The following is a 25,783-nucleotide window of genomic DNA, read 5'->3' as shown; positions in this document are numbered from 1 at the left end:
CCTGCGCTCTCTCACCCTGCGCTCTCTCACCCTGCGCTCTCTCACCCTGCGCTCTCTCTCACCCTGCGCGCTCTCTCACCCTGCGCGCTCTCTCACCCTGCGCGCTCTCTCTCTCACTCTGCGCTCTCTCTCTCACTCTGCGCTCTCTCTCACCCTGTGCTCTCTCTCACCCTGCGCTCTCTCTCTCACCCTGCGCGCTCTCTCTCACCCTGCGCGCTCTCTCTCTCACCCTGCGCGCTCTCTCTCTCACCCTGCGCGCTCTCTCTCTCACCCTGCGCGCTCTCTCTCTCACCCTGCGCGCTCTCTCTCTCACCCTGCGCGCTCTCTCTCTCACCCTGCGCGCTCTCTCTCTCACCCTGTGCGCTCTCTCTCTCACCCTGCGCGCTCTCTCTCTCACCCTGCGCGCTCTCTCTCTCACCCTGCGCGCTCTCTCACCCTGCGCGCTCTCTCTCTCACTCTGCGCGCTCTCTCTCTCACCCTGCGCTCTCTCTCACCCTGCGCTCTCTCTCTCACCCTGCGCTCTCTCTCTCACCCTGCGCGCTCTCTCTCACCCTGCGCGCTCTCTCTCACCCTGCGCGCTCTCTCTCTCACCCTGCGCGCTCTCTCTCTCACCCTGCGCGCTCTCTCTCTCACCCTGCGCGCTCTCTCTCTCACCCTGCGCGCTCTCTCTCTCACCCTGCGCGCTCTCTCTCTCACCCTGCGCGCTCTCTCTCACCCTGCGCGCTCTCTCTCTCACCCTGCGTGCTCTCTCTCTCACCCTGCGCGCTCTCTCTCTCACCCTGCGCGCTCTCTCTCTCACCCTGCGCGCTCTCTCTCACCCTGCGCGCTCTCTCTCACCCTGCGCGCTCTCTCTCACCCTGCGCGCTCTCTCTCACCCTGCGCGCTCCCTCTCACCCTGCGCGCTCCCTCTCACCCTGCGCGCTCTCTCTACTCACCCTGTGCTCTCTCTTTCAGGTCTCTTCACACTGTGCGCGCTCTCTCTCTCGTCTCCTCACCCTGCGCTCTCTCAGGTCTCGCCCTCGCTCTCTCGCACCCTGCGCTCATGTTTCTCTCACCCTGCGCTCTCTCAGGTCTCTCACCCTGCGCTCTATCTCACCCTGCGCTCTAACTCACCCTGCGCTCTCTCCCTCTCTCACCCTGCGCTCTCTCCCTCTCTCACCCTGCGCTCTCTCCCTCTCTTACCCTGCGATCTCTCTCACCCTGCGATCTCTCTCACCCTGCGATTTCTCTCTCACCCTGCGCTCTCTCTCTCACCCTGCGCTCTCTCTCTCTCACCCTGCGCTTTCTCTCTCTCTAACCCTGCGCTTTCTCTCTCTCACCCTGCGCTTTCTCTCTCTCACCCTGCGCTTTCTCTCTCACCCTGCGCTTTCTCTCTCTCTCACCCTGCGCTCTCTCTCTCACCCTGCGCTCTCTCTCTCACCCTGCGCTCTCTCTCTCAACCTGCGCTCTCTCTCTCAACCTGCGCTCTCTCTCTCACCCTGCGATCTCTCTCTCTCACCCTGCGATCTCTCTCTCTCACCCTGCGATCTCTCTCTCTCACCCTGCGATCTCTCTCTCTCACCCTGCGATCTCTCTCTCTCACCCTGCGATCTCTCTCTCTCACCCTGCGATCTCTCTCTCAACCTGCGATCTCTCTCTCTCTCACCCTGCGATCTCTCTCTCTCTCACCCTGCGATCTCTCTCTCTCTCACCCTGCGATCTCTCTCTCTCTCACCCTGCGATCTCTCTCTCTCTCACCCTGCGATCTCTCTCTCTCTCACCCTGCGATCTCTCTCTCTCACCCTGCGATCTCTCTCTCTCACCCTGCGATCTCTCTCTCACCCTGCGATCTCTCTCTCACCCTGCGATCTCTCTCTCACCCTGCGATCTCTCTCTCTCACCCTGCGCTCTCTCTCTCTCACCCTGCGCTCTCTCTCTCTCACCCTGCGCTCTCTCTCTCTCACCCTGCGCTCTCTCTCTCTCACCCTGCGCTCTCTCTCACCCGGCGCCCTCTCTCGCCCTGCGTGCTCTCTCGCCCTGCGCGCTCTCTCTCTCTCTCACCCTGCGATCTCTCTCTCTCTCACCCTGCGATCTCTCTCTCTCTCACCCTGCGATCTCTCTCTCTCTCACCCTGCGATCTCTCTCTCTCACCCTGCGATCTCTCTCTCACCCTGCGATCTCTCTCTCACCCTGCGCTCTCTCTCTCTCACCCTGCGCTCTCTCTCTCTCACCCTGCGCTTTCTCTCTCTCACCCTGCGCTTTCTCTCTCACCCTGCGCTTTCTCTCTCACCCTGCGCTTTCTCTCTCTCTCACCCTGCGCTCTCTCTCTCACCCTGCGCTCTCTCTCTCAACCTGCGCTCTCTCTCTCAACCTGCGCTCTCTCTCTCAACCTGCGCTCTCTCTCTCACCCTGCGATCTCTCTCTCTCACCCTGCGATCTCTCTCTCTCACCCTGCGATCTCTCTCTCTCTCACCCTGCGATCTCTCTCTCTCACCCTGCGATCTCTCTCACCCTGCGATTTCTCTCTCACCCTGCGCTCTCTCTCTCACCCTGCGCTCTCTCTCTCTCACCCTGCGCTTTCTCTCTCTCTCACCCTGCGCTTTCTCTCTCTCACCCTGCGCTTTCTCTCTCTCACCCTGCGCTTTCTCTCTCACCCTGCGCTTTCTCTCTCTCTCACCCTGCGCTCTCTCTCTCTCTCACCCTGCGCTCTCTCTCTCACCCTGCGCTCTCTCTCTCAACCTGCGCTCTCTCTCTCAACCTGCGCTCTCTCTCTCAACCTGCGCTCTCTCTCTCACCCTGCGATCTCTCTCTCTCGCCCTGCGATCTCTCTCTCTCACCCTGCGATCTCTCTCTCTCACCCTGCGATCTCTCTCTCTCACCCTGCGATCTCTCTCTCAACCTGCGATCTCTCTCTCTCTCACCCTGCGATCTCTCTCTCTCTCACCCTGCGATCTCTCTCTCTCTCACCCTGCGATCTCTCTCTCTCTCACCCTGCGATCTCTCTCTCTCACCCTGCGATCTCTCTCTCTCACCCTGCGATCTCTCTCTCTCACCCTGCGCTCTCTCTCTCTCACCCTGCGCTCTCTCTCTCTCACCCTGCGCTCTCTCTCTCTCACCCTGCGCTCTCTCTCTCTCACCCTGCGCTCTCTCTCACCCGGCGCCCTCTCTCACCCTGCGTGCTCTCTCGCCCTGCGCTCTCTCTCTCTCTCTCGCCCTGCGCTCTCTCGGGTCTCTATCTCTCCCTGCGCTCTCTCGGGTCTCTCTCTCGCCCTGCGCTCTCTTTCTCACAACCTGCGTGCACTCTCGCCCTGCGTTCGCTCTGAGATCTCTCTACTCACCCTTTGCGCTCTCTCTCTCAGGTCTCCCTCTCACCCTGCGCTCTCTCTCTCTCTCACCCTGCACGCTCTCTCTCACCTTGCGCTCTCTCTCACCCTGCGCGCTCTCTCTCTCTCACTCTCGCCCTGCGTTCGCTCTCAGATCTCTCTACTCACCCTTTGCACTCTCTCTCTCAGGTCTCCCTCTCACCCTGCGCTCTCTCAGGTCTCTCACCCTGCGCTCTCTCAGGTCTCTCACCCTGCGCTCTCTCAGGTCTCTCGCCCTGTGCTCTCTCAGGTCTCTCGCCCTGTGCTCTCTCAGGTCTCTCTCATCCTGCGCGCTCTCTCTCTCGCCCTGCGCTCTCTCAGGTCTCTTCACCCTGTGCTCTCTCTCTCAGCTCTCCCTCTCACCCTGCGCTCTCTCTCTCTCACACTGCGCTCTCTCTCTCTCTCACCCTGCTCTCTCTCTCTCTCTCACCCTGCGCTCTCTCTCTCTCTCTCACCCTGCTCTCTCTCTCTCCCTGCTCTCTCTCTCTCTCACCCTGCGCTCTCTCTCTCTCACCCTGCGCTCTCAGGTCTCTCACCCTGCGCTCTCTCTCAGGTCTCTCACCCTGCGCTCTCAGGTCTCTTACCCTGCGCTCTCTCAGGTCTCTTACCCTGCGCTCTCTCAGGTCTCTCTCTCACCCTGCGCTCTCTCAGGTCTCTCACCCTGCGCGCTCTCTCTCGCCCTGCGCTCTCTGAGGTCTCTCTCTCACCCTGCGCTCTCTCCCTCTCGCCCTGCGCTCTCAGGTCTCTCACCCTGCGCTCTCAGGTCTCTCATCCTGCGCTCTCTCTCTCACCCTGCACTCTCTCTCTCACACTACGCTCTCTCTCTTTCTCACCCTGCGCTCTCTCTCACCCTGCGCTCTCTCTCACCCTGCGCTCTCAGGTCTCTCACCCTGCGCTCTCTCTCGCCCTGAGCTCTCTCAGGTCTCTCTCTCACCCTGTGCTCTCTCTTGCCCTGCGCTCTCTCAGGTCTCTTACCTTGCGCTCTCTCTCACCCTGCGCTCTCTCATGTCTCTCACCCTGTGCTCTCTCTCACCCTGCGCTCTCTCAGGTCTCTCTCAGGTCTCTCTCTCACCCTGCGCTCTCTCAGGTCTCTCACCCTGCGCGCTCTCTCTCGCCCTGCGCTCTCTCAGGCCTCTCTCTCACCCTACGCTCTCTCAGGTTTCTCTCAGGTCTCTCACCCTGCGCTCTCTCAGGTCTCTCAACCTGCGCTCTCTCAGGTCTCCCACCCTGCGCTCTCTCAGGTCTCTCACCCTGCGCGCTCTCTCGCCCTGCGCTCTCTCAGGTCTCTCTCTCACCCTGCGCTCTCTCTCTCGCCCTGCGCTCTCTCAGGTCTCTCTCTCACCCTGCGCTCTCTCAGGTCTCTCACCCTGCGCTCTCTCAGGTCTCTCACCCTGCGCGCTCTCTCTCACCCTGTGCTCTCTCAGGTCTCTCTCACCCTGTGCTCTCTCAGGTCTCTCTCACCCTGCGCTCTCTCAGGTCTCTCACCCTGCGCTCTCTCTCGCCCTGTGCTCTCAGGTCTCTCTCTCACCCTGCGCGCTCTCAGGTCTCTCTCAGGTCTCTCTCAGGTCTCTCTCATCCTGCGCTCTCTCAGGTCTCTCACCCTGCGCTCTCTCTCGCCCTGCGCTCTCTCAGGTCTCTCGCCCTGCGCGCTCTCAGGTCTCTCACCCTGCGCTTTCTCGCCCTGTGCTCTCTCAGGTCTCTCACCCTGTGCTCTCTCTCTCGCCCTGCGCTCTCTCAGGTCTCTCTCGCCCTGCGCTCTCTCAGGTCTCTCTCTCACCCTGCGCTCTCTCAGGTCTCTCAGGTCTCTCTCTCACCCTGCGCGCTCTCAGGTCTCTCACCCTGCGCTCTCGCCCTGCGCTCTCTCAGGTCTCTCTCTCACCCTGCGCTCTCTCATGTCTCTCTCTCACCCTGTGCGCTCTCAGGTCTCTCACCCTGCGCTCTCTCTCGCCCTGCGCTCTCTCAGGTCTCTCTCTCACCCTGCGCGCTCTCAGGTCTCTCACCCTGCGCTCTCTCTCTCGCCCTGCACTCTCTCAGGTCTCTCTCACCCTGCGCTCTCTCAGGTCTCTCACCCTGCGCTCTCTCTCACCCTGCGCTCTCTCTCACCCTGCGCTCTCTCAGGTCTCTCTCTCACCCTGCGCTCTCTCAGGTCTCTCACCCTGCGCGCTCTCTCTCACCCTACGCTCTCTCAGGTCTCTCTCAGGTCTCTCACCCTGCGCTCTCTCAGGTCTCTCAACCTGCGCTCTCTCAGGTCTCTCACCCTGCGCTCTCTCAGGTCTCTCTCTGGTCTCTCTCCCACCCTGCGCTCTCTCAGGTCTCTCACCCTGCGCGCTCTCTCTCGCCCCGCGCTCTCTCAGGTCTCTCTCACCCTGCGCTCTCTCTCTCGCCCTGCGCTCTCTCAGGTCTCTCTCTCACCCTGCGCTCTCTCAGGTCTCTCACCCTGCGCTCTCTCAGGTCTCTCACCCTGCGCGCTCTCTCTCACCCTGTGCTCTCTCAGGTCTCTCTCACCCTGCGCTCTCTCAGGTCTCTCGCCCTGCGCTCTCTCTCTCGTCCTGCGCTCTCTCAGGTCTCTCACCCTGTGCTCTCTCTCGCCCTGTGCTCTCTCAGGTCTCTCTCACCCTGCGCGCTCTCAGGTCTCTCTCAGGTCTCTCTCATCCTGCGCTCTCTCAGGTCTCTCACCCTGCGCTCTCTCTCACCCTGCGCTCTCTCAGGTCTCTCGCCCTGCGCGCTCTCGCCCTGTGCTCTCTCAGGTCTCTCACCCTGTGCTCTCTCTCTCGCCCTGCGCTCTCTCAGGTCTCTCTCGCCCTGCGCTCTCTCAGGTCTCTCTCTCACCCTGCGCTCTCTCAGGTCTCTCAGGTCTCTCAGGTCTCTCTCTCACCCTGCGTGCTCTCAGGTCTCTCACCCTGCGCTCTCGCCCTGCGCTCTCTCAGGTCTCTCTCTCACCCTGCGCGCTCTCATGTCTCTCTCTCACCCTGTGCGCTCTCAGGTCTCTCACCCTGCGCTCTCTCTCGCCCTGCGCTCTCTCAGGTCTCTCTCTCACCCTGCGCGCTCTCAGGTCTCTCACCATGCGCTCTCTCTCTCGCCCTGCGCTCTCTCAGGTCTCTCTCACCCTGCGCTCTCTCAGGTCTCTCTCTCACCCTGCGCGCTCTCAGGTCTCTCACCCTGCACTCTCTCTCTCTTGCCCTGCGCTCTCTCAGGTCTCTCTCACCCTGCGCTCTCTCTCTCGCCCTGCGCTCTCTCTGGTCTCTCTCTCACCCTGCGCTTTCTCAGGTCTCTCTCTCACCCTGCGCTCTCTCTCGCCCTGCGCTCTCTCAGGTCTCTCGCCCTGCGCTCTCTCAGGTCTCTCGCCCTGCGCGCTCTCAGGTCTCTCACCCTGCGCTCTCTCTCTCGTCCTGCGCTCTGTCAGGTCTCTCTCTCACCCTGCGCGCTCTCAGGTCTCTCTCAGGTCTCTCTCTCACCCTGCGCTCTCTCAGGTCTCTCACCCTGCGCTCTCTCTCTCTCTCGCCCTGCGCTCTGTCAGGTCTCTCTCACCCTGCGCTCTCTCTCTCGCCCTGCGCTCTCTCTGGTCTCTCTCTCACCCTGCGCTTTCTCAGGTCTCTCTCTCACCCTGCGCTCTCTCTCGCCCTGCGCTCTCTCAGGTCTCTCGCCCTGCGCGCTCTCAGGTCTCTCACCCTGCGCGCTCTCAGGTCTCTCACCCTGCGCGCTCTCAGGTCTCTCTCAGGTCTCTCTCTCACCCTGCGCTCTCTCAGGTCTCTCTCTCACCCTGCGCGCTCTCAGGTCTCTCACCCTGCGCTCTCTCTCTCGCCCTGCGCTCTCTCAGGTCTCCCTCCCTGGCACTTCCTGTTCCTGCCTTCGTGCTGTGCTGGAGTATTTGTACCTGGGGCAGGTCTCTCACCCTGCGCTCTCTCTCTCGCCCTGCGCAATCTCAGGTCTCTCACCCTGCGCTCTCTCTCTCGCCCTGCTCGCTCTCAGGTCTCCCTCCCTGGCACTTCCTGTTCCTGCCTCCGTGCGGTGCTGGAGTATTTGTACCTGGGGCAGGTTTGCCCAGCTCCCGGTTTGGACTCTATGGAGCTTTTGGTTTTGACCAATCGTCTGTGTGTCACCCACCTACAGGCGCTGACAGGTAAGGAACTGTACCGTCCAGCGCACGCTCTGCACTCTGCATGCTGTCCATCGCACGCTCTGCTCGCCCTCCGGGGCACGCTCTGCTCGCCCTCCAGCGCACCGCTCTGCACTCTGCTCGCCGTCCATCGCACGGCTCTGCTCGCCCTCCGGGGCACGCTCTGCTCGCCCTCCGGGGCACGCTCTGCTCGCTCTCCATCACACGACTCTGCTCGCCCTCCAGCACATGGCTCGGCGCTCTGAATGCCCTCCATCACATGGCTAGGCATTCTGCATACCCTCCATCACATGGCTCGGTGATTGTCACGAGAGCTTGCGACAGGCTGTAATTGACACCAAAAAAACTATATATATAAATATATATATATATACCTGGGTTTGAACTGGGACGAGACTTAGATATGATAAATAGAATTTATTCCTTGATAAAGGTGAACACAACAGATTATACAATAACAGGCAAAATATAGACACTTACGTAAAGATTATGGCAAGAAAGCCAGCAGGATTACAGACTGCCACTTCTTCCATATTTGTGTTGACATCACAGCAAAACAGGCAGGTCACATGCATGCATGAAGATCATTTGCATGAAGAACAATGAACAGCATGAACACCATTAGCATTCTGCCTGTGTACTGTATTTCAAAAACTGCAAAAAGTCACTTTATCCAAAATATATGTCCCTCTTATGACAAAATTATATTTTTAATATGTGTGTACTTGGGGGGTGACCCGGAGGCTGTACCCCAAGGCTCAGAATACCTTGCTGGCAGGCAAGACAGGTTAAAATATTCCCCTCATGTTCCAGACATCCCTGCCCTGCAGCTATTCCTCATAAGAGGCCACCCATACAAGGCAATCCACTTACACGCTGACACAGGCAGTTGCAGGCCCATGAGGCAAAGGGAATACACAGATAACGCATTAACTAGCCCACTGGGCTTACACCATTAACCCCTGATGACCCAGTGTGTGTGTTATGCAGGTACTGATTAACCCAGACATTACAATGGGACAGGGACACAGGGGAGAATACATTTACAGGTTATAACAAGGGTAAAATCACATTTCTGGGCCTCAGCCCAGTTAACCCCTTGTCTCCCTGGCGACGTTAGAGGGGGGCCCTTGGGGGGTAACCCCGTTAACCCCGGGCCAAACCCTCCCTACCGCCACACCTCCCCTGCTCAAGGGCCCCTGGTACCCCAGCGGCCTCCCCATGGCCCTGGGATACCACTGGCGCTCTTGACGCACTCAATACGTCCTGAGGGATTGGCCTGGCAAAATTGTCCTCCAGCATTGACCAGTACACAGTGGATTGTAAAGTCCAGTTCCTGCAAAGCCGGGCATTCTCCTTCGCCTCCCTCTGCCCCAGCAGGAGACCAGCTATATAGCACAGACCGTCGCTTTCCTGTCAACCAAGTCTGGGCAAGGGCGATGTCACTATTCTGTAGGGACCCTACCTGCCCTGGCTCTGTGCCACCCTGTAGCTGCTCCGCCATACTCCTGACTCTCCTCCCTTGCTGCCTATCTACCCACAGCCCCTCCTTTGGGAACCCTGGGGAATCTGTCAGGGGGGTCTCTCCTGGCCCGTCATAGCAAGGGACTTTCTGCCTACCTAGCCAATCCCTAGCTTCTGCCAGCTGCCTAACACCCCACTGACCTCCTATCTCCCCCTGCTCCAAGGTGCCTCCCTGCCTAGCCTCCCCTAGGCCCAGTACCTCAGCCTGCTGCTTACCTCCCTGCAGCCCACCTGCACTCCTCTCCTCCCTGGGCAATTCTACCCGAGACCCTGGAACTACCTGAGTGCACCTACCTCCCTGACCTTGTCTCCCCCTTACCAGGGATGAGCCCAGGGGCATCTCTCCAGATGCAACCGCCTTAGCGCTTGGCTGGCAGGTATCCCTGGGGTGGCACAAGCCTGCCACTGCCCCGGATACCCCCAGCCCATAGCTAGGCTGCAACAGGGGGTTGCTGATCTGAGAAACCCCCTGGGGCTCTGCCAGGGTAACGGGAAACTCTAGCGTCACTACCTGCTGCTTTCCCTCCCTGGCTACCACTAGCCCTCCTTCTCTCACTGAGATCTGCTGCTGGCTACCTACCTGCAGCCTCCCCTCACTCCGCTTCTCCCTAGCTAATCCTAGCCTGGACCCTAGGGACACCTGAGTGAGGCCATCTCCCTGACACTGTCTCCCCATTACCGGGGATGAGCCCAGGGGCATCTCTCCAGATGCAACCGCCTTAGCTCTTGGCTGGCAGGTAATCTGGGGGTGGTCTAACTGTGCCACAACCCCTGGTACCTCCAGCCCATAGCAAGGCTGCAACAGGGGGTTGCTGATCTGAGACACCCCCTGAGGCTTTGCCAGGGTAACGGGGAAAACTGGCTGGCTCACTCGCTGCCTTCCCTCCCCGGTTCCCACTGGCCCACCCAACCCTCTCCCAGGCAATCCTACCCTAGAGCTGGGTGCTAACGGGGCTAGCCCCTCTCCCTGAAGCTGTGCCCCCATTACCGGAGGTGAGCTCAGGGTTGCTGGTGCAGATGCACCCACCTTAGCTCCTGGCTGGCAGGTAATCTGGGGGTGGTCTAACTGTGCCACAACCCCTGGTACCTCCAGCCCATAGCAAGGCTGCAACAGTGGGGCTCTTAACTGAGAGTCCCCTTGCTGCTCTGCCCAGGTAATGGGGAAGCCTGGCGGCCCTACAAGCTGCCCTTCCTTCCCCTCCCCTGGTAACTGATGCGGGCTACCTACCTGCAGCCTCCCCTCACTCCGTTTCTCCCTAACTAATCCTAACCTGGATCCTAGGGACACCTGAGTGAGGCCATCTCCCTGACACTGTCTCCCCATTACCGGGGATGAGCTCAGGGTTGCTGGTGCAGATGCACCCACCTTAGCTCCTGGCTGGCAGGTAATCCGGGGGTGGTCTAACTTTGCCACAACCCCTGATACCTCCAGCCCAGAGCAAGGCTGCAACAGTGGGGCTCTTAACTGAGAGTCCCCTTGCTGCCCCGCCAAGGTAATGGGGAATCCTGACTGCCCTACCAGCTGCCCTTCCTTCCCCTCCCCTGGTGCCCCTATCTCCTGCCACCCCCCAGTCACCCCTAGAGTGAAACAACAGGGTACAGTCATAGGGAAACATAAGTCAGAGTCAGTCTGCGACTTGGTCTGGCTTACCTTGCTGGTCCCCGCAGAGACCGCCGCCTTCGTTGGTCCCAATTGCAGGGGGACTGGAGCGGCCGCCGCCGGCCCCATCTGGGCTGGGCAGCACCGGGCCACTGCCGCAACAGCGCCCGGGTTGGGTACAGGTAAAAAGGTGCAGGACAAGGGTCCCAGGTCTTTGTGGAGGAACACAGCTCCATGCAAACTTGGTAAAATAACCCCCTCCCGCAACCCCTGTCCCTCCCCCTGAATAAAACTGCCGCCGGCAGGATGCCGGAGTGGCGGCGTCTTCTCTGCCGCCGCCGCTGGTTCTCCGCCGGGATCAGGTGGATGGCCGCTGCTCTCCGCCACTGTTGCTGATGCAGCCCGTCCAGGTTTTCCAGGAGACGTCCCGAGGAGGGTTGTCGCCCCGGCTGGGCGGGAGCCATCAGAGGATGCCGCTAACTGGGTCATCTTTTCCGCAGCTCGTGAGCGTTGGCCCTGAGGGGCTTCTTCGCCTGACCGCGCACGGTCAGGGCACTGGGCATTATTGTGGCCCATTGGTTGGCAGTGCCGCAGCAACTGCCGGTGCTTCTCCGCCACCGGTGGACTAACCCCAGCAAGGGGCAACGGAGTCCAGAGCGGAGTTGCCTGAGCGCCGGGCTCATTCCAGAGCTCCTCCGCCGCCGGTGGACTAACCCCAGCAAGGGGCAATGGAGTCCAGAGCGGAGAGGCTTGAGCGCTGGGCTCTGGGAGGGGATAAGTGGGTCGGATCATCACCAGCTTCAGCTGCTCGAGCCGCTCTGCTGGGGACATCTCTCCCTGCGCAAACATCAGGGCCAGCAATTCTGGGTAAAATGGACTGGCCGCCGCAACGGCCAATATCTCTCCTGGTGCAAGACCACCCGCTCCCTCCACAAGTCTCTGCCGTCCCGGAGCTGGGTCCCTTCCCTGCTCTCCAGGCGGTGTGATGGTTACAGCAGCTGCAGCTGTGGATCTTTGCTCAGCCTGCCGGGTTTCATGCTCACCGATTGCTGTCTCTCTCTCAGCCTTGCTGGCTGCTGCTCCCCGCGCCGACTTGATGCACTCCTCTGGTCTCAGTGCCCGGCTCCAGTCAGACGGATGGCCGGCACTTTGGTTCTGGAGGAAATGCTTCTCACAAGTAGGGGAACAGTGAGGAGGTGCCATATCTTGTGTTATATGTTGTACACTGTGTGTTCAATATCTTTAGTCCCAGGAACTTGCAATTACCATCAAGTTCCCACTGGATCACAGTACCCCGCAGAATACTGTAATCCAGGTCCAGTTCAATCCCACCGCTGCCACCAGTTAATTACAAGCCTGTCACGAGAGCTTGCGACAGGCTGTAATTGACACCAAAAAAACTATATATATAAATATATATATATACCTGGGTTTGAACTGGGACGAGATTTAGATATGATAAATAGAATTTATTCCTTGATAAAGGTGAACACAACAGATTATACAATAACAGGCAAAATATAGACACTTACGTAAAGATTATGGCAAGAAAGCCAGCAGGATTACAGACTGCCACTTCTTCCATATTTGTGTTGACATCACAGCAAAACAGGCAGGTCACATGCATGCATGAAGATCATTTGCATGAAGAACAATGAACAGCATGAACACCATTAGCATTCTGCCTGTGTATTTCAAAAACTGCAAAAAGTCACTTTATCCAAAATATATGTCCCTCTTATGACAAAATTATATTTTTAATATGTGTGTACTTGGGGGGTGACCCGGAGGCTGTACCCCAAGGCTCAGAATACCTTGCTGGCAGGCAAGACAGGTTAAAATATTCCCCTCATGTTCCAGACATCCCTGCCCTGCAGCTATTCCTCATAAGAGGCCACCCATACAAGGCAATCCACTTACACGCTGACACAGGCAGTTGCAGGCCCATGAGGCAAAGGGAATACACAGATAACGCATTAACTAGCCCACTGGGCTTACACCATTAACCCCTGATGACCCAGTGTGTGTGTTATGCAGGTACTGATTAACCCAGACATTACAATGGGACAGGGACACAGGGGAGAATACATTTACAGGTTATAACAAGGGTAAAATCACATTTCTGGGCCTCAGCCCAGTTAACCCCTTGTCTCCCTGGCGACGTTAGAGGGGGGCCCTTGGGGGGGTAACCCCGTTAACCCCGGGCCAAACCCTCCCTACCGCCACAGTGATCTGCATGCCCTCCATCACATGGCTAGGCGCTCTGCATGCCCTCCATCCCATGGCAAGGCGCTCTGCATGCCCTCCATCCCATGGCTAGGCGCTCTGCATGCCCTCCATCCCATGGCAAGGCGATCTGCATGCCCTCCATCCCATGGCAAGGCGATCTGCATGCCCTCCATCCCATGGCAAGGCGCTCTGCATGCCCTCCATCCCATGGCTAGGCGCTCTGCATGCCCTCCAGCACACGGCTCCGCGTTCTGCGTGCTCTTAAGCAGTACATGTGGGAGAAAAGAGTTTTGACGCATTGCTCCATATTTTGAGCACTGATAAAAGTAAGAAACAGTTTGTCCCACCGGCTTCCCACATCATGATACACAGGGACACCCCGAATGGGACACATCTCATTATAATCTGTATCTCCTCCCACATCACGATACACAGGGACACCCCGAATGGGACACATCTCGTTATAATCTGTATCTCCTCCCACATCCCGATACACAGGGACACCCCGAATGGGACACATCTCGTTATAATCTGTATCTCCTCCCGCATCACGATACACAGGGACACCCCGAATGGGACACATCTCGTTATAATCTGTATCTCCTCCCACATCGCGATACACAGGGACACCGAATGGGACACATCTCATTATAATCTGTATCTCCTCCCACATCATGATACACAGGGACACCGAATGGGACACATCTCGTTATAATCTGTATCTCCTCCCACATCACGATACACAGGGACACCCCGAATGGGACACATCTCATTATAATCTGTATCTCCTCCCACATCATGATACACAGGGACACCCCGAATGGGACACATCTAGTTATAATCTGTATCTCCTCCCACATCCCGATACACAGGGACACCCCGAATGGGACACATCTCGTTATAATCTGTATCTCCTCCCACATCACGATACACAGGGACACCCCGAATGGGACACATCTCATTATAATCTGTATCCCCTCCCACATCACGATACACAGGGACACCCCGAATGGGACACATCTCATTATAATCTGTATCTCCTCCCACATCACGATACACAGGGACACCCCAAATGGGACACATCTCATTATAATCTGTATCTCCTCCCACATCACGACGATACACAGGGACACCCCGAATGGGACACATCTCATTATAATCTGTATCTCCTCCCACATCACAATACACAGGGACACCCCGAATGGGACACATCTCGTTATAATCTGTATCTCCCCCCACATCATGATACACAGGGACACCCCGAATGGGACACATCTCATTATAATCTGTATCTCCTCCCACATCCCGATACACAGGGACACCCCGAATGGGACACATCTCATTATAATCTGTATCTCCTCCCACATCACGATACACAGGGACACCCCAAATGGGACACATCTCATTATAATCTGTATCTCCTCCCACATCACGATACACAGGGACACCCCGAATGGGACACATCTCGTTATAATCTGTATCTCCTCCCACATCACGATACACAGGGACACCCCGAATGGGACACATCTCATTATAATCTGTATCTCCTCCCACATCACGACGATACACAGGGACACCCCGAATGGGACACATCTCATTATAATCTGTATCTCCTCCCACATCACGATACACAGGGACACCCCAAATGGGACACATCTCATTATAATCTGTATCTCCTCCCACATCACGATACACAGGGACACCCCGAATGGGACACATCTCGTTATAATCTGTATCTCCTCCCACATCACGATACACAGGGACACCCCGAATGGGACACATCTCATTATAATCTGTATCTCCTCTCACATCATGATACACAGGGACACCCCGAATGGGACACATCTCATTATAATCTGTATCTCCTCCCACATCCCGATACACAGGGACACCCAGAATGGGACACATCTCATTATAATCTGTATCTCCTCCCACATCACGATACACAGGGACACCCGAATGGGACACATCTAGTTATAATCTGTATCTCCTCCCACATCACGATACACAGGGACACCCCGAATGGGACACATCTCATTATAATCTGTATCTCCTCCCACATCATGATACACAGGGACACCCCGAATGGGACACATCTCATTATAATCTGTATCTCCTCCCACATCACGATACACAGGGACACCCCGAATGGGACACATCTCATTATAATCTGTATCTCCTCCCACATCATGATACACAGGGACACCCCGAATGGGACACATCTAGTTATAATCTGTATCTCCCCCCACATCATGATACACAGGGACACCCCGAATGGGACACATCTAGTTATAATCTGTATCTCCTCCCACATCATGATACACAGGGACACCCCGAATGGGACACATCTCGTTATAATCTGTATCTCCTCCCACATCACGATACACAGGGACACCCCGAATGGGACACATCTCGTTATAATCTGTATCTCCTCCCACATCACGATACACAGGGACACCCCGAATGGGACACATCTCATTATAATCTGTATCTCCTCCCACATCACGATACACAGGGACACCCCGAATGGGACACATCTCATTATAATCTGTATCTCCTCCCACATCACGATACACAGGGACACCCCGAATGGGACACATCTCATTATAATCTGTATCTCCTCCCACATCACGATACACAGGGACACCCCGAATGGGACACATCTCGTTATAATCTGTATCTCCTCCCACATCACGATACACAGGGACACCCCGAATGGGACACATCTCATTATAATCTGAATCTCCTCCCACATCACGATACACAGGGACACCCCGAATGGGACACATCTCGTTATAATCTGTATCTCCTCCCACATCACGATACACAGGGACACCCCGAATGGGACACATCTCATTATAATCTGTATCTCCTCCCACATCACGATACACAGGGACACCCCGAATGGGACACATCTCATTATAATCTGTATCTCCTCCCACATCACGATACACAGGTACACCCCGAATGGGACACATCTCATTATAATCTGTATCTCCTCCCACATCACGATACACAGGGACACCCCGAATGGGACACATCTCATTATAATCTGTATCTCCTCCCACATCACGATACACAGGGACACCGAATGGGACACATCTCATTATAATCTGTATCTCCTCCCACATCACGATACACAGGGACACCCCGAATGGGACACATCTCATTATAATCTGTATCTCCTCCCACATCACGATACACAGGGACACCCCGAATGGGACACATCTCATTATAATCTGTATCTCCTCCCACATCACGATACACAGGGACACCGAATGGGACACATCTCATTATAATCTGTATCTCCTCCCACATCACGATACACAGGGACACCCCGAATGGGACACATCTCATTATAATCTGTATCTCCTCCCACATCACGATACACAGGGACACCCAAGTGGGACACATCTCGTTATAATCTGTATCTCCTCCCACATCACGATACACAGGGACACCCCGAATGGGACACATCTCATTATAATCTGTATCTCCTCCCACATCACGATACACAGGGACACCCCGAATGGGACACATCTCGTTATAATCTGTATCTCCTCCCACATCACGATACACAGGAACACCCAAGTGGGACACATCTCATTATAATCTGTATCTCCTCCCACATCACGATACACAGGGACACCCCGAATGGGACACATCTCGTTATAATCTGTATCTCCTCCCACATCACGATACACAGGGACACCCCGAATGGGACACATCTCGTTATAATCTGTATCTCCTCCCACATCACGATACACAGGGACACCCCGAATGGGACACATCTCGTTATAATCTGTATCTCCTCCCACATCACGATACACAGGGACACCCCGAATGGGACACATCTCATTATAATCTGTATCTCCTCCCACATCACGATACACAGGGACACCCCGAATGGGACACATCTCATTATAATCTGTATCTCCTCCCACATCACGATACACAGGGACACCCCGAATGGGACACATCTCGTTATAATCTGTATCTCCTCCCACATCACGATACACAGGGACACCCCGAATGGGACACATCTCATTATAATCTGTATCTCCTCCCACATCACGATACACAGGGACACCCCGAATGGGACACATCTCATTATAATCTGTATCTCCTCCCACATCATGATACACAGGGACACCCCGAATGGGACACATCTCATTATAATCTGTATCTCCTCCCACATCACGATAAACAGGGACACCCCGAATGGGACACATCTCATTATAATCTGTATCTCCTCCCACATCACAATACATAGGGACACCCCGAATGGGACACATCTCATTATAATCTGTATCTCCTCCCATATCACGATACACAGGGACACCCCGAATGGGACACATCACGATACACAGGGACACCCCGAATGGGACACATCTCATTATAATCTGTATCTCCTCCCACATCACGATACACAGGGACACCCCGAATGGGACACATCTCATTATAATCTGTATCTCCTCCCACATCACGATAAACAGGGACACCCCGAATGGGACACATCTCGTTATAATCTGTATCTCCTCCCACATCACGATACACAGGGACACCCCGAATGGGACACATCTCATTATAAGCTGTATCTCCTCCCACATCACAATACATAGGGACACCCCGAATGGGACACATCTCATTATAATCTGTATCTCCTCCCACATCACGATACACAGGGACACCCCGAATGGGACACATCACGATACACAGGGACACCCCGAATGGGACACATCTCATTATAATCTGTATCTCCTCCCACATCACGATACACAGGGACACCGAATGGTACACATCACGATACATAGGGACACCCCGAATGGGACACATCTCATTATAATCTGTATCTCCTCCCACATCACGATACACAGGGACACCCCGAATGGGACACATCACGATACACAGGGACACCCCGAATAGGACACATCTCATTATAATCTGTATCTCCTCCCACATCACGATACACAGGGACACCGAATGGGACACATCACGACACACAGGAACACCCAAGTGGGACACATCTCATTATAATCTGTATCTCCTCCCACATCACGATACACAGGGACACCCAAGTGGGACACATCTCATTATAATCTGTATCTCCTCCCACATCACGATACACAGGGACACCGAATGGGACACATCTCATTATAATCTGTATCTCCTCCCACATCCCGATACACAGGGACACCCCGAATGGGACACATCTCATTATAATCTGTATCTCCTCCCACATCACGATACACAGGGACACCCCGAATGGGACACATCTCATTATAATCTGTATCTCCTCCCACATCACGATACACAGGGACACCCCAAATGGGACACATCTCGTTATAATCTGTATCTCCTCCCACATCACGATACACAGGGACACCCCGAATGGGACACATCTCGTTATAATCTGTATCTCCTCCCACATCACGATACACAGGGACACCCCGAATGGGACACATCTCGTTATAATATGTATCTCCTCCCACATCACGATACACAGGGACACCCCGAATGGGACACATCTCGTTATAATCTGTATCTCCTCCCACATCACGATACACAGGGACACCCCGAATGGGACACATCTCATTATAATCTGTATCTCCTCCCACATCACGATACACAGGGACACCCCGAATGGGACACATCTCATTATAATCTGTATCTCCTCCCACATCACGATACACAGGGACACCCCAAATGGGACACATCTCATTATAATCTGTATCTCCTCCCACATCACGATACACAGGGACACCCCGAATGGGACACATCTCGTTATAATCTGTATCTCCTCCCACATCACGATACACAGGGACACCCCGAATGGGACACATCTCATTATAATCTGTATCTCCTCCCACATCACGATACACAGGGACACCCCGAATGGGACACATCTCATTATAATCTGTATCTCCTCCCACATCACGATACACAGGGACACCCCGAATGGGACACATCTCATTATAATTTGTATCTCCTCCCACATCACGATAAACAGGGACACCCCGAATGGGACACATCTCATTATAATCTGTATCTCCTCCCACATCACAATACATAGGGACACCCCGAATGGGACACATCTCATTATAATCTGTATCTCCTCCCATATCACGATACACAGGGACACCCCGAATGGGACACATCACGATACACAGGGACACCCCGAATGGGACACATCTCATTATAATCTGTATCTCCTCCCACATCACGATACACAGGGACACCCCGAATGGGACACATCTCATTATAATCTGTATCTCCTCCCACATGACGATAAACAGGGACACCCCGAATGGGACACATCTCATTATAAGCTGTATCTCCTCCCACATCACAATACATAGGGACACCCCGAATGGGACACATCTCATTATAATCTGTATCTCCTCCCACATCACGATACACAGGGACACCCCGAATGGGACACATCACGATACACAGGGACACCCCGAATGGGACACATCTCATTATAATCTGTATCTCCTCCCACATCACGATACACAGGGACACCGAATGGTACACATCACGATACATAGGGACACCCCGAATGGGACACATCTCATTATAATCTGTATCTCCTCCCACATCACGATACACAGGGACACCCCGAATGGGACACATCACGATACACAGGGACACCCCGAATGGGACACATCTCATTATAATCTGTATCTCCTCCCACATCACGATACACAGGGACACCGAATGGGACACATCTCATTATAATCTGTATCTCCTCCCACATCACGATACACAGGGACACCCCGAATGGGACACATCTCATTATAATCTGTATCTCCTCCCACATCACGATACACAGGGACACCGAATGGGACACATCTCATTATAATCTGTATCTCCTCCCACATCACGATACACAGGGACACCCCGAATGGGACACATCACGACACCGAATGGGACACATCACGACACACAGGGACACACCGAATGGGACACATCACGACACACAGGGACACACCGAATGGGACACATCACGATACACAGGGACACCCCGAATGGGACACATCTCATTATAATCTGTATCTCCTCCCACATCACGATACACAGGGACACCGAATGGGACACATCTCGTTAGAATCTGTATCTCCTCCCACATTACAATGGAAAAACACAGCGGCCAAGCACATGATACATTAACGCTGAGACACGTGTAGCCCTTGTTCCCCCGGGACAAGCCGGGACTACCGGGACTACCGGTACTGCCGTTACCTGTTGGCTAAGAGAAGGCCTAAACCTCCGCCACTGGGTGCCTGAGGTGATCGTGCGTTCGCCTTGGTGCAGCGCCTCCACCTGAGAGAGATCCCGGCGTAGAGGGATAAGGCCCTCACAGGAACAATGCCAATAGTAATACACACAGGTATATAATAACAACCTTTACTGAACGCACATATAATACAACAACCAATACCACCGTATGATGCACACCCAACGCAGGACCACCAGTCAGGGTCCCCAAAGTACATTGGGGGCTTTGCACCAATACCCTGATGTCCTTTTACCCAATGTCGAGGCCCACCCAAAAGTGGGTATGGTAGCGCTACCCTTGACTCGTTGGTGCACTTTAGTTGAGGTACCTGCCGGTTACTCCAGTACCCAGTGCGGCCGACTAACGAACAAGGATACGCTCATCCAGCGACATCGTCGTCCGCCTCTGCGGTGGGTGAACTCCGGTAGGAGGGTCTCACCTTTGAGTCTCTTAACGTAGGTGGTCTGGTCCCGGACCACAGTCCGCAAGTCACCGTGCGGCGTCTTCACTAGCGCTAGACGCTTACAATATGCAGCTACTGGGGAAATGTCCCTAGCTATGGGTTTCCCTGTAGCAGCCACAATCTGATTATGTGAGTGGGGCCTATCTGGCCTAGTCTGGGTGCCACGGACACCCAGACCCTACTTTCCCTTCCTCTGTCCTGGCTCCAACTGCCAGCGCAAGCTCTTTCCCTTCACCGTGAATCCAGCCGCCCTATTGGATTGGAGTCTGTCTTTACTCACTGAGCCGCTTTTTCTCCTAAGCGTTCCCTTATATTATTAACCCTTTCTGGTCCCTCTATAGAGTTTGAATGGCCCGATAATTTACCGCTGAAAGAGATTGAGGCGCTTGATTGGGCGTATATAGTTTTAAGGGATTCTGTAAAGTTCCCTCCGAGCCCGAACCTCTCTAGGATGTGAAGCAGATGAGGCCATGTTATCATCTGAAACAGAGGCGGCCATGTTATCATATCAAACACTTTCTTCGCATCCAGAGTGAGAGCACAGGCCAATCCGTGGTCGTCTGGGCAGAGGAAGGTCCATTGGCCTCTCTCTATAATATTGAATGGCCGTCAATAGTTTCCGTATATTGGTGACTGAATGTCTGCCCTTCACAAGGCCAGTCTGGTCTGGGTGAATCACCTCGGGGAGAAGATGTTTAAGTGTCTGCCAGAATTTTGGTGAATATTTTGTAGTCAAGATTGTTGAGAGAAATTGGTCGGTAGGAAGCCGTCTCTTCCGGGTCTTTATCTTTTTGGGGGATTAGTTTGATTACCGCTGAACCAAAACCCAGGGGGCTTTCTCCTAGTCACATTATTCTATTATATACCTCTACCAGGTGTGGTGTTATACGGTCATATGTTTAAAATATTCGTCCGAGTAACCATCAGTTCCCGGTGTTTTATGCTGTTTAATGGCTCTAGAGACTTCTTCTGTGGTGATGGGGCTGATTAGAATATTTGCTGAGCTCTCTGACAGCTGAGGGATCCTCAAATCTCCAGAATCTATCCTGCTGATCTAGGTTAATGTCTGGATGATTATATAGGTCTGCATAAAATTTATGCAAGATATCTGCAATTTTTTTGGTACAAGTGTGCCTAGTCCCCGTCTGGTCTCTCAGGGCCGCTATATAACGTGGAGCGATTATTTGCTACTGAGTTAGCATTTTCCCAGCTTTATTTCCGTAACGCATGAATCTTGCATTTCTATAGTTTTGATTCAGCAGTTCTCTTTCATGTAGTAATACCTCCAGCTCCCTTTTTGCACCAAATACTCCTCCTTGTTTTGAGGAGTTGGTGATTCTTTGAATTTGGAGTACGTTTCAGTACATTTTTGGTTACAATAAAGATATTTTTTGTTTTTTTCTCTGGTAAGAGACGTCCCCTCTTTGGACTACTTCAGCTGTTTCCCAAAACAAAAAGAGGTCTCCTATATGTTCTGCGTTATTTTCTTTGAATTGTGCCCTTTTATTATGGACTGCAGCTCCAAAGCTGTCCTGAGCTAACAATTTGGTGGGGAACGACCATGTTCTCGGGACCATCGTATCAGGGTCCAACTGTATTTGGAGCCCTATGGGGGAGTGGTCTGATATACAGGCATTATATATCTTGGCTTTGGATATTTTCTGGAAAAGAGGGGATGAGACCAACAGGTAATCAATGCGTGACATGGAATTACGTGCATGCGAAACACCGGTATAATCCCTCTCTAATGGGTGGAGCAGTCTCCAGGGGTCCACAAGGTTCAATTGCTTTTTAAGAAATGTAATGTCCGACTGGTTTTAGATTTGGTTGTGGAAGATGTTGACTTATCCAATATTGGGTCTTTTACTATGTTAAAATCTCCCCATAGTATGATTTGGTGACCCGTGGATAGGGGTGATAGGTTACCCAAGAGGGAAGTGAAAAAGGTTCTGTCATAAACTGTTGGCGCGTATATGTTTGTCAGAGAAGTCTTAATCCCCCTTAATTTTCCCGAAATAATTATGAATCTACCCTCAGGGTCACACATCTGATTTTCCAGTTGGAATGGGACCCCCTTCCCAATGAGGATGGCGACCCCTCTCTTTTTACTCTTGTAGTGTGAGGGAAACACGATTGGACCCAGCCCTGTTTCAGTTTGTCATGTTCCGTCTGTGTCAGGTGTGTTTCCTGTAACAAGGCTATGTCTGTACCTAACCTCTCTAGGTGGTTAAGTATCTGTCTGCGTTTCATCGGGGAGTTAATACCACCCACGTTCCAGGAAGTTATCTTTGTCATCTTATCTGGTACAGAAGAATACATCGCGATAGGAACCTTCCTGTGATTGATTGAGATATAGAGATGTGGATCTGCAGCACCTGCGAGTCGAGGAGAGAGAGCGGAAGAGAGCAGAGAAAAGGGGGGAAATGGGAAAACAGAGGGGAAGAGGCAACCAAAACAACAAAGAGAACAAATGTAGATAGCAAACCATGTCGTATACTAAGCATGTTAACTCAGACTCTGGCCGCTACCTGGAGACCTGGGAGTCTCTCCGCCTATCCCAGCCATCTTAGCGCTAGTCAGAACCTATCTACCCAACAGGTCTACACATCGTTAATATACATTCTTAATCTAAGGCTACATAACAGCGTTATATTCAAGAACATCTGGCAGTGTGACCACTGCCCACCAGCAAGAGGGAAGTATACAGAGCCCACAGGAGCCCAGGGGTATCAATGCGTCCTTCAAGAATTCGGTTCCATAGCCGTGTTTTGCGTTTCAAAAATCAAATGCTCCGCCTCCTCTGGTGATTCAAAGTATTGAACCCCATTATCTCGGAAAACTTTGAGGATCGCCGGGTATATTAGGGGGAACTTGATTCCCCTTTTGAAAAGCGCGGAACAAATAGGGGTGAGCTCCCTTCTCCTCTTACTGAGGTCTACTGAAAAGTCCTGGAAGAGGAACATTTTGTTTCCCTTAAACAAGAGTTCATGGGTTTTTCTATAGGCTGCCAGCATGGCCACCTTATCCCGAAAGTCCAGCATCTTAACCAGTACCGGTCTGGGTCTTGTAGTATTGGAGCGGTTGTCCCTTCCTGGGCCCAACTTGTGTGCTCTCTCGATTTTGAGTGGGATGTGTTGGTCGTCCATCTTTAAAAGTCTGGGGAGATCCTCTGAGGCGAATGCCAGGAGATCTGTTGTTTTGACCTCAGAGATGCCTACGATTCTTATGTTGTTTCTCCTTGACCTGTTCTCCAAGTCATCTATCTTGATGGTCAATTTGGAGTTTTGTCTCTTTAGCTCGTCCATCAGCAGCATATGAGAGGTAGTTTGGTCCTCTATGTCTGAGACTCTTATTTCAACATTATTGATTCTAGATGTGTGGGCATTGCTTTGCTTAGTTATTGTGGCAATCTCTCCTTTAAACTCTGTAAACCTCTGGTTGATCGTTCTGGCCATCTCACCCTTGACCTCTGCGAACAGCCTGTTCGTATTAGTGACCGTCTGTTCCCTGAACTCCGCAAACTGCTGGGCCGCATTAGTGGCCATCTCTTCCCTGAGCTCCGCAAACAGCCTCCGCATATCAGCGCTGTTCTGCCTCATATTACAATCAGTGGTCTGTGTGATGGATTCATGTCTCTGCAGACTTTGATTTGTCCAGCTGGTCTGGTTCCAGTTCAGAGGTACAGGTGGGGTCACTGGGTTTTGGTGTGTCTTTATTTGTATCTCTCGTCGCACTTTGAGCCTTTTGCAACATGTTGGTGCCCAGCGGGGAAATAAATCTTTCCATAAGACAGTGCAGAGTTATCTAGCAGCCTTTTAGGGGTTAAACATCCAAACGATGTGTGCAGTGACTTGTTTAGCTGTTACATTCTGAGATGAGAATTTACATTTGTGCTTTGCTGGCAATAGGGTGTGGGGGAGACATGTGCCCTCACCTTACATCTTAATGTCTCTGTCCATTAAGCCGCAGTTCAGCAGCCCGGTCAGAAAAGAGTGATAATGCAGCTGTGCCTGCTGTGTTTGTGTGAGGAAGTCTTTGTACTATAGGAGTAATGTTATAGTTGTGTCCGGGCCTTTAAGAGGGACTCCTCCTTTGTCCTGCAGTGCTCTGGGGTGTATTTGCAGCTCCCTTTACATGCAGCAGGCCTCTCAGGGCCCTGTGATGGGATCGGGCCTCTCAGGGCCTTGTGATGGGATCGGGCCTCTCAGGGCCTTGTGATGGGATCAGGCCTCTCAGGGCCTTGTGATGGGATCAGGCCTCTCACTCACCTCCCAGAAGCCGCACGCGGCCAGGGACGCTCCCAGCGATGTCTCCTCTCAGCCCCCTGTTCCCAGGCCATGCTGCTGGCACTCCTCCCGCAGCCGCATGGATACCGGAGCTCCCGCGTGGACGCGACCAGCGCCGTTCCCCCAATCACTCACCTCCTAGCAGCAGGTAGGGGAGATGGACCCTCTGACTGTGTCAGGGATGTGTTAATGCAGTAAGCGAGCCTCTGCCTTACCCCTGGAGTTAGGCCTCATGGGCTGTCAGGCCTCAGCCTCTTTATATTATATCTCTCTGGGACCTCCCGGGCGAGGGGTCACAGTGACAATACACCCCTCGTTGTAGAGCCCCCGGCCTGCGCTAGCCACTGCTATGTTTCTTTTAGCTTTTTAAGCCAATTCGTGCTGGGATGGCTGCGGGTTCTGCAAAGGCCCAGAAGGAGCTCTAGGTGCAAGCGGCCATCTTGGATAACCGTAACCAGGAAGTCGGCTGTGACATGGTTAAAGGGTCAGTCCTTCCTAGGGCCAACATGTACTAATGGCAGTGACATGGTTAAAGGGTCAGTCCTTCCTAGGGCCAACATGTACTAATGGCAGTGATATGGTTAAAGGGTCAGGCCTTCCTAGGGCCAACGTGTACTAATGGCAGTGATATGGTTAAAGGGTCAGTCCTACCTAGGGCCAACGTGTACTAATGGCAGTGATATGGTTAAAGAGTCAGTCCTACCTAGGGCCAACGTGTACTAATGGCAGTGATATGGTTAAAGGGTCAGGCCTTCCTAGGGCCAACGTGTACTAATGGCAGTGATATGGTTAAAGGGTCAGTCCTACCTAGGGCCAACGTGTACTAATGGCAGTGATATGGTTAAAGAGTCAGTCCTACCTAGGGCCAACGTGTACTAATGGCAGTGATATGGATAAACACGATCTATGTATAGAAATCCTCATCATTCTACAAAAGCAGC

General features: G+C 53.7%; 1 protein-coding gene across 9 annotated transcripts in view; it reads left to right on the top strand.

The window, feature by feature from the left end:
* LOC142483065 (rho-related BTB domain-containing protein 2-like) overlaps positions 1–25,783 on the top strand; it is a 200,594-nt gene that overhangs the window by 109,818 nt on the left and 64,993 nt on the right. For 7 of the 9 annotated variants that reach the window (XR_012797212.1, XR_012797211.1, XR_012797210.1 and 4 more), the window contains one exon: positions 7,311–7,461. Coding sequence is in view for 4 of the 9 variants with exons in the window: in XM_075583146.1 (XP_075439261.1) it covers positions 7,311–7,461 (151 nt within the window). In the remaining 5 variants the exon portion in view is untranslated. Of the gene's footprint in view, positions 1–7,158; positions 7,227–7,310; positions 7,462–25,783 lie in introns of those variants that run through there. The other 2 variants (XM_075583144.1, XM_075583148.1) reach the window with 2 other exon arrangements.

This window comes from Ascaphus truei, unplaced genomic scaffold (genome assembly GCF_040206685.1).
Source record: "Ascaphus truei isolate aAscTru1 unplaced genomic scaffold, aAscTru1.hap1 HAP1_SCAFFOLD_293, whole genome shotgun sequence".
In the NCBI taxonomy this organism is placed as follows: domain Eukaryota; kingdom Metazoa; phylum Chordata; class Amphibia; order Anura; family Ascaphidae; genus Ascaphus; species Ascaphus truei.
Note: the sequence above shows the minus strand (reverse complement) of the source record. Positions and strands in the feature narration are given on the sequence as shown.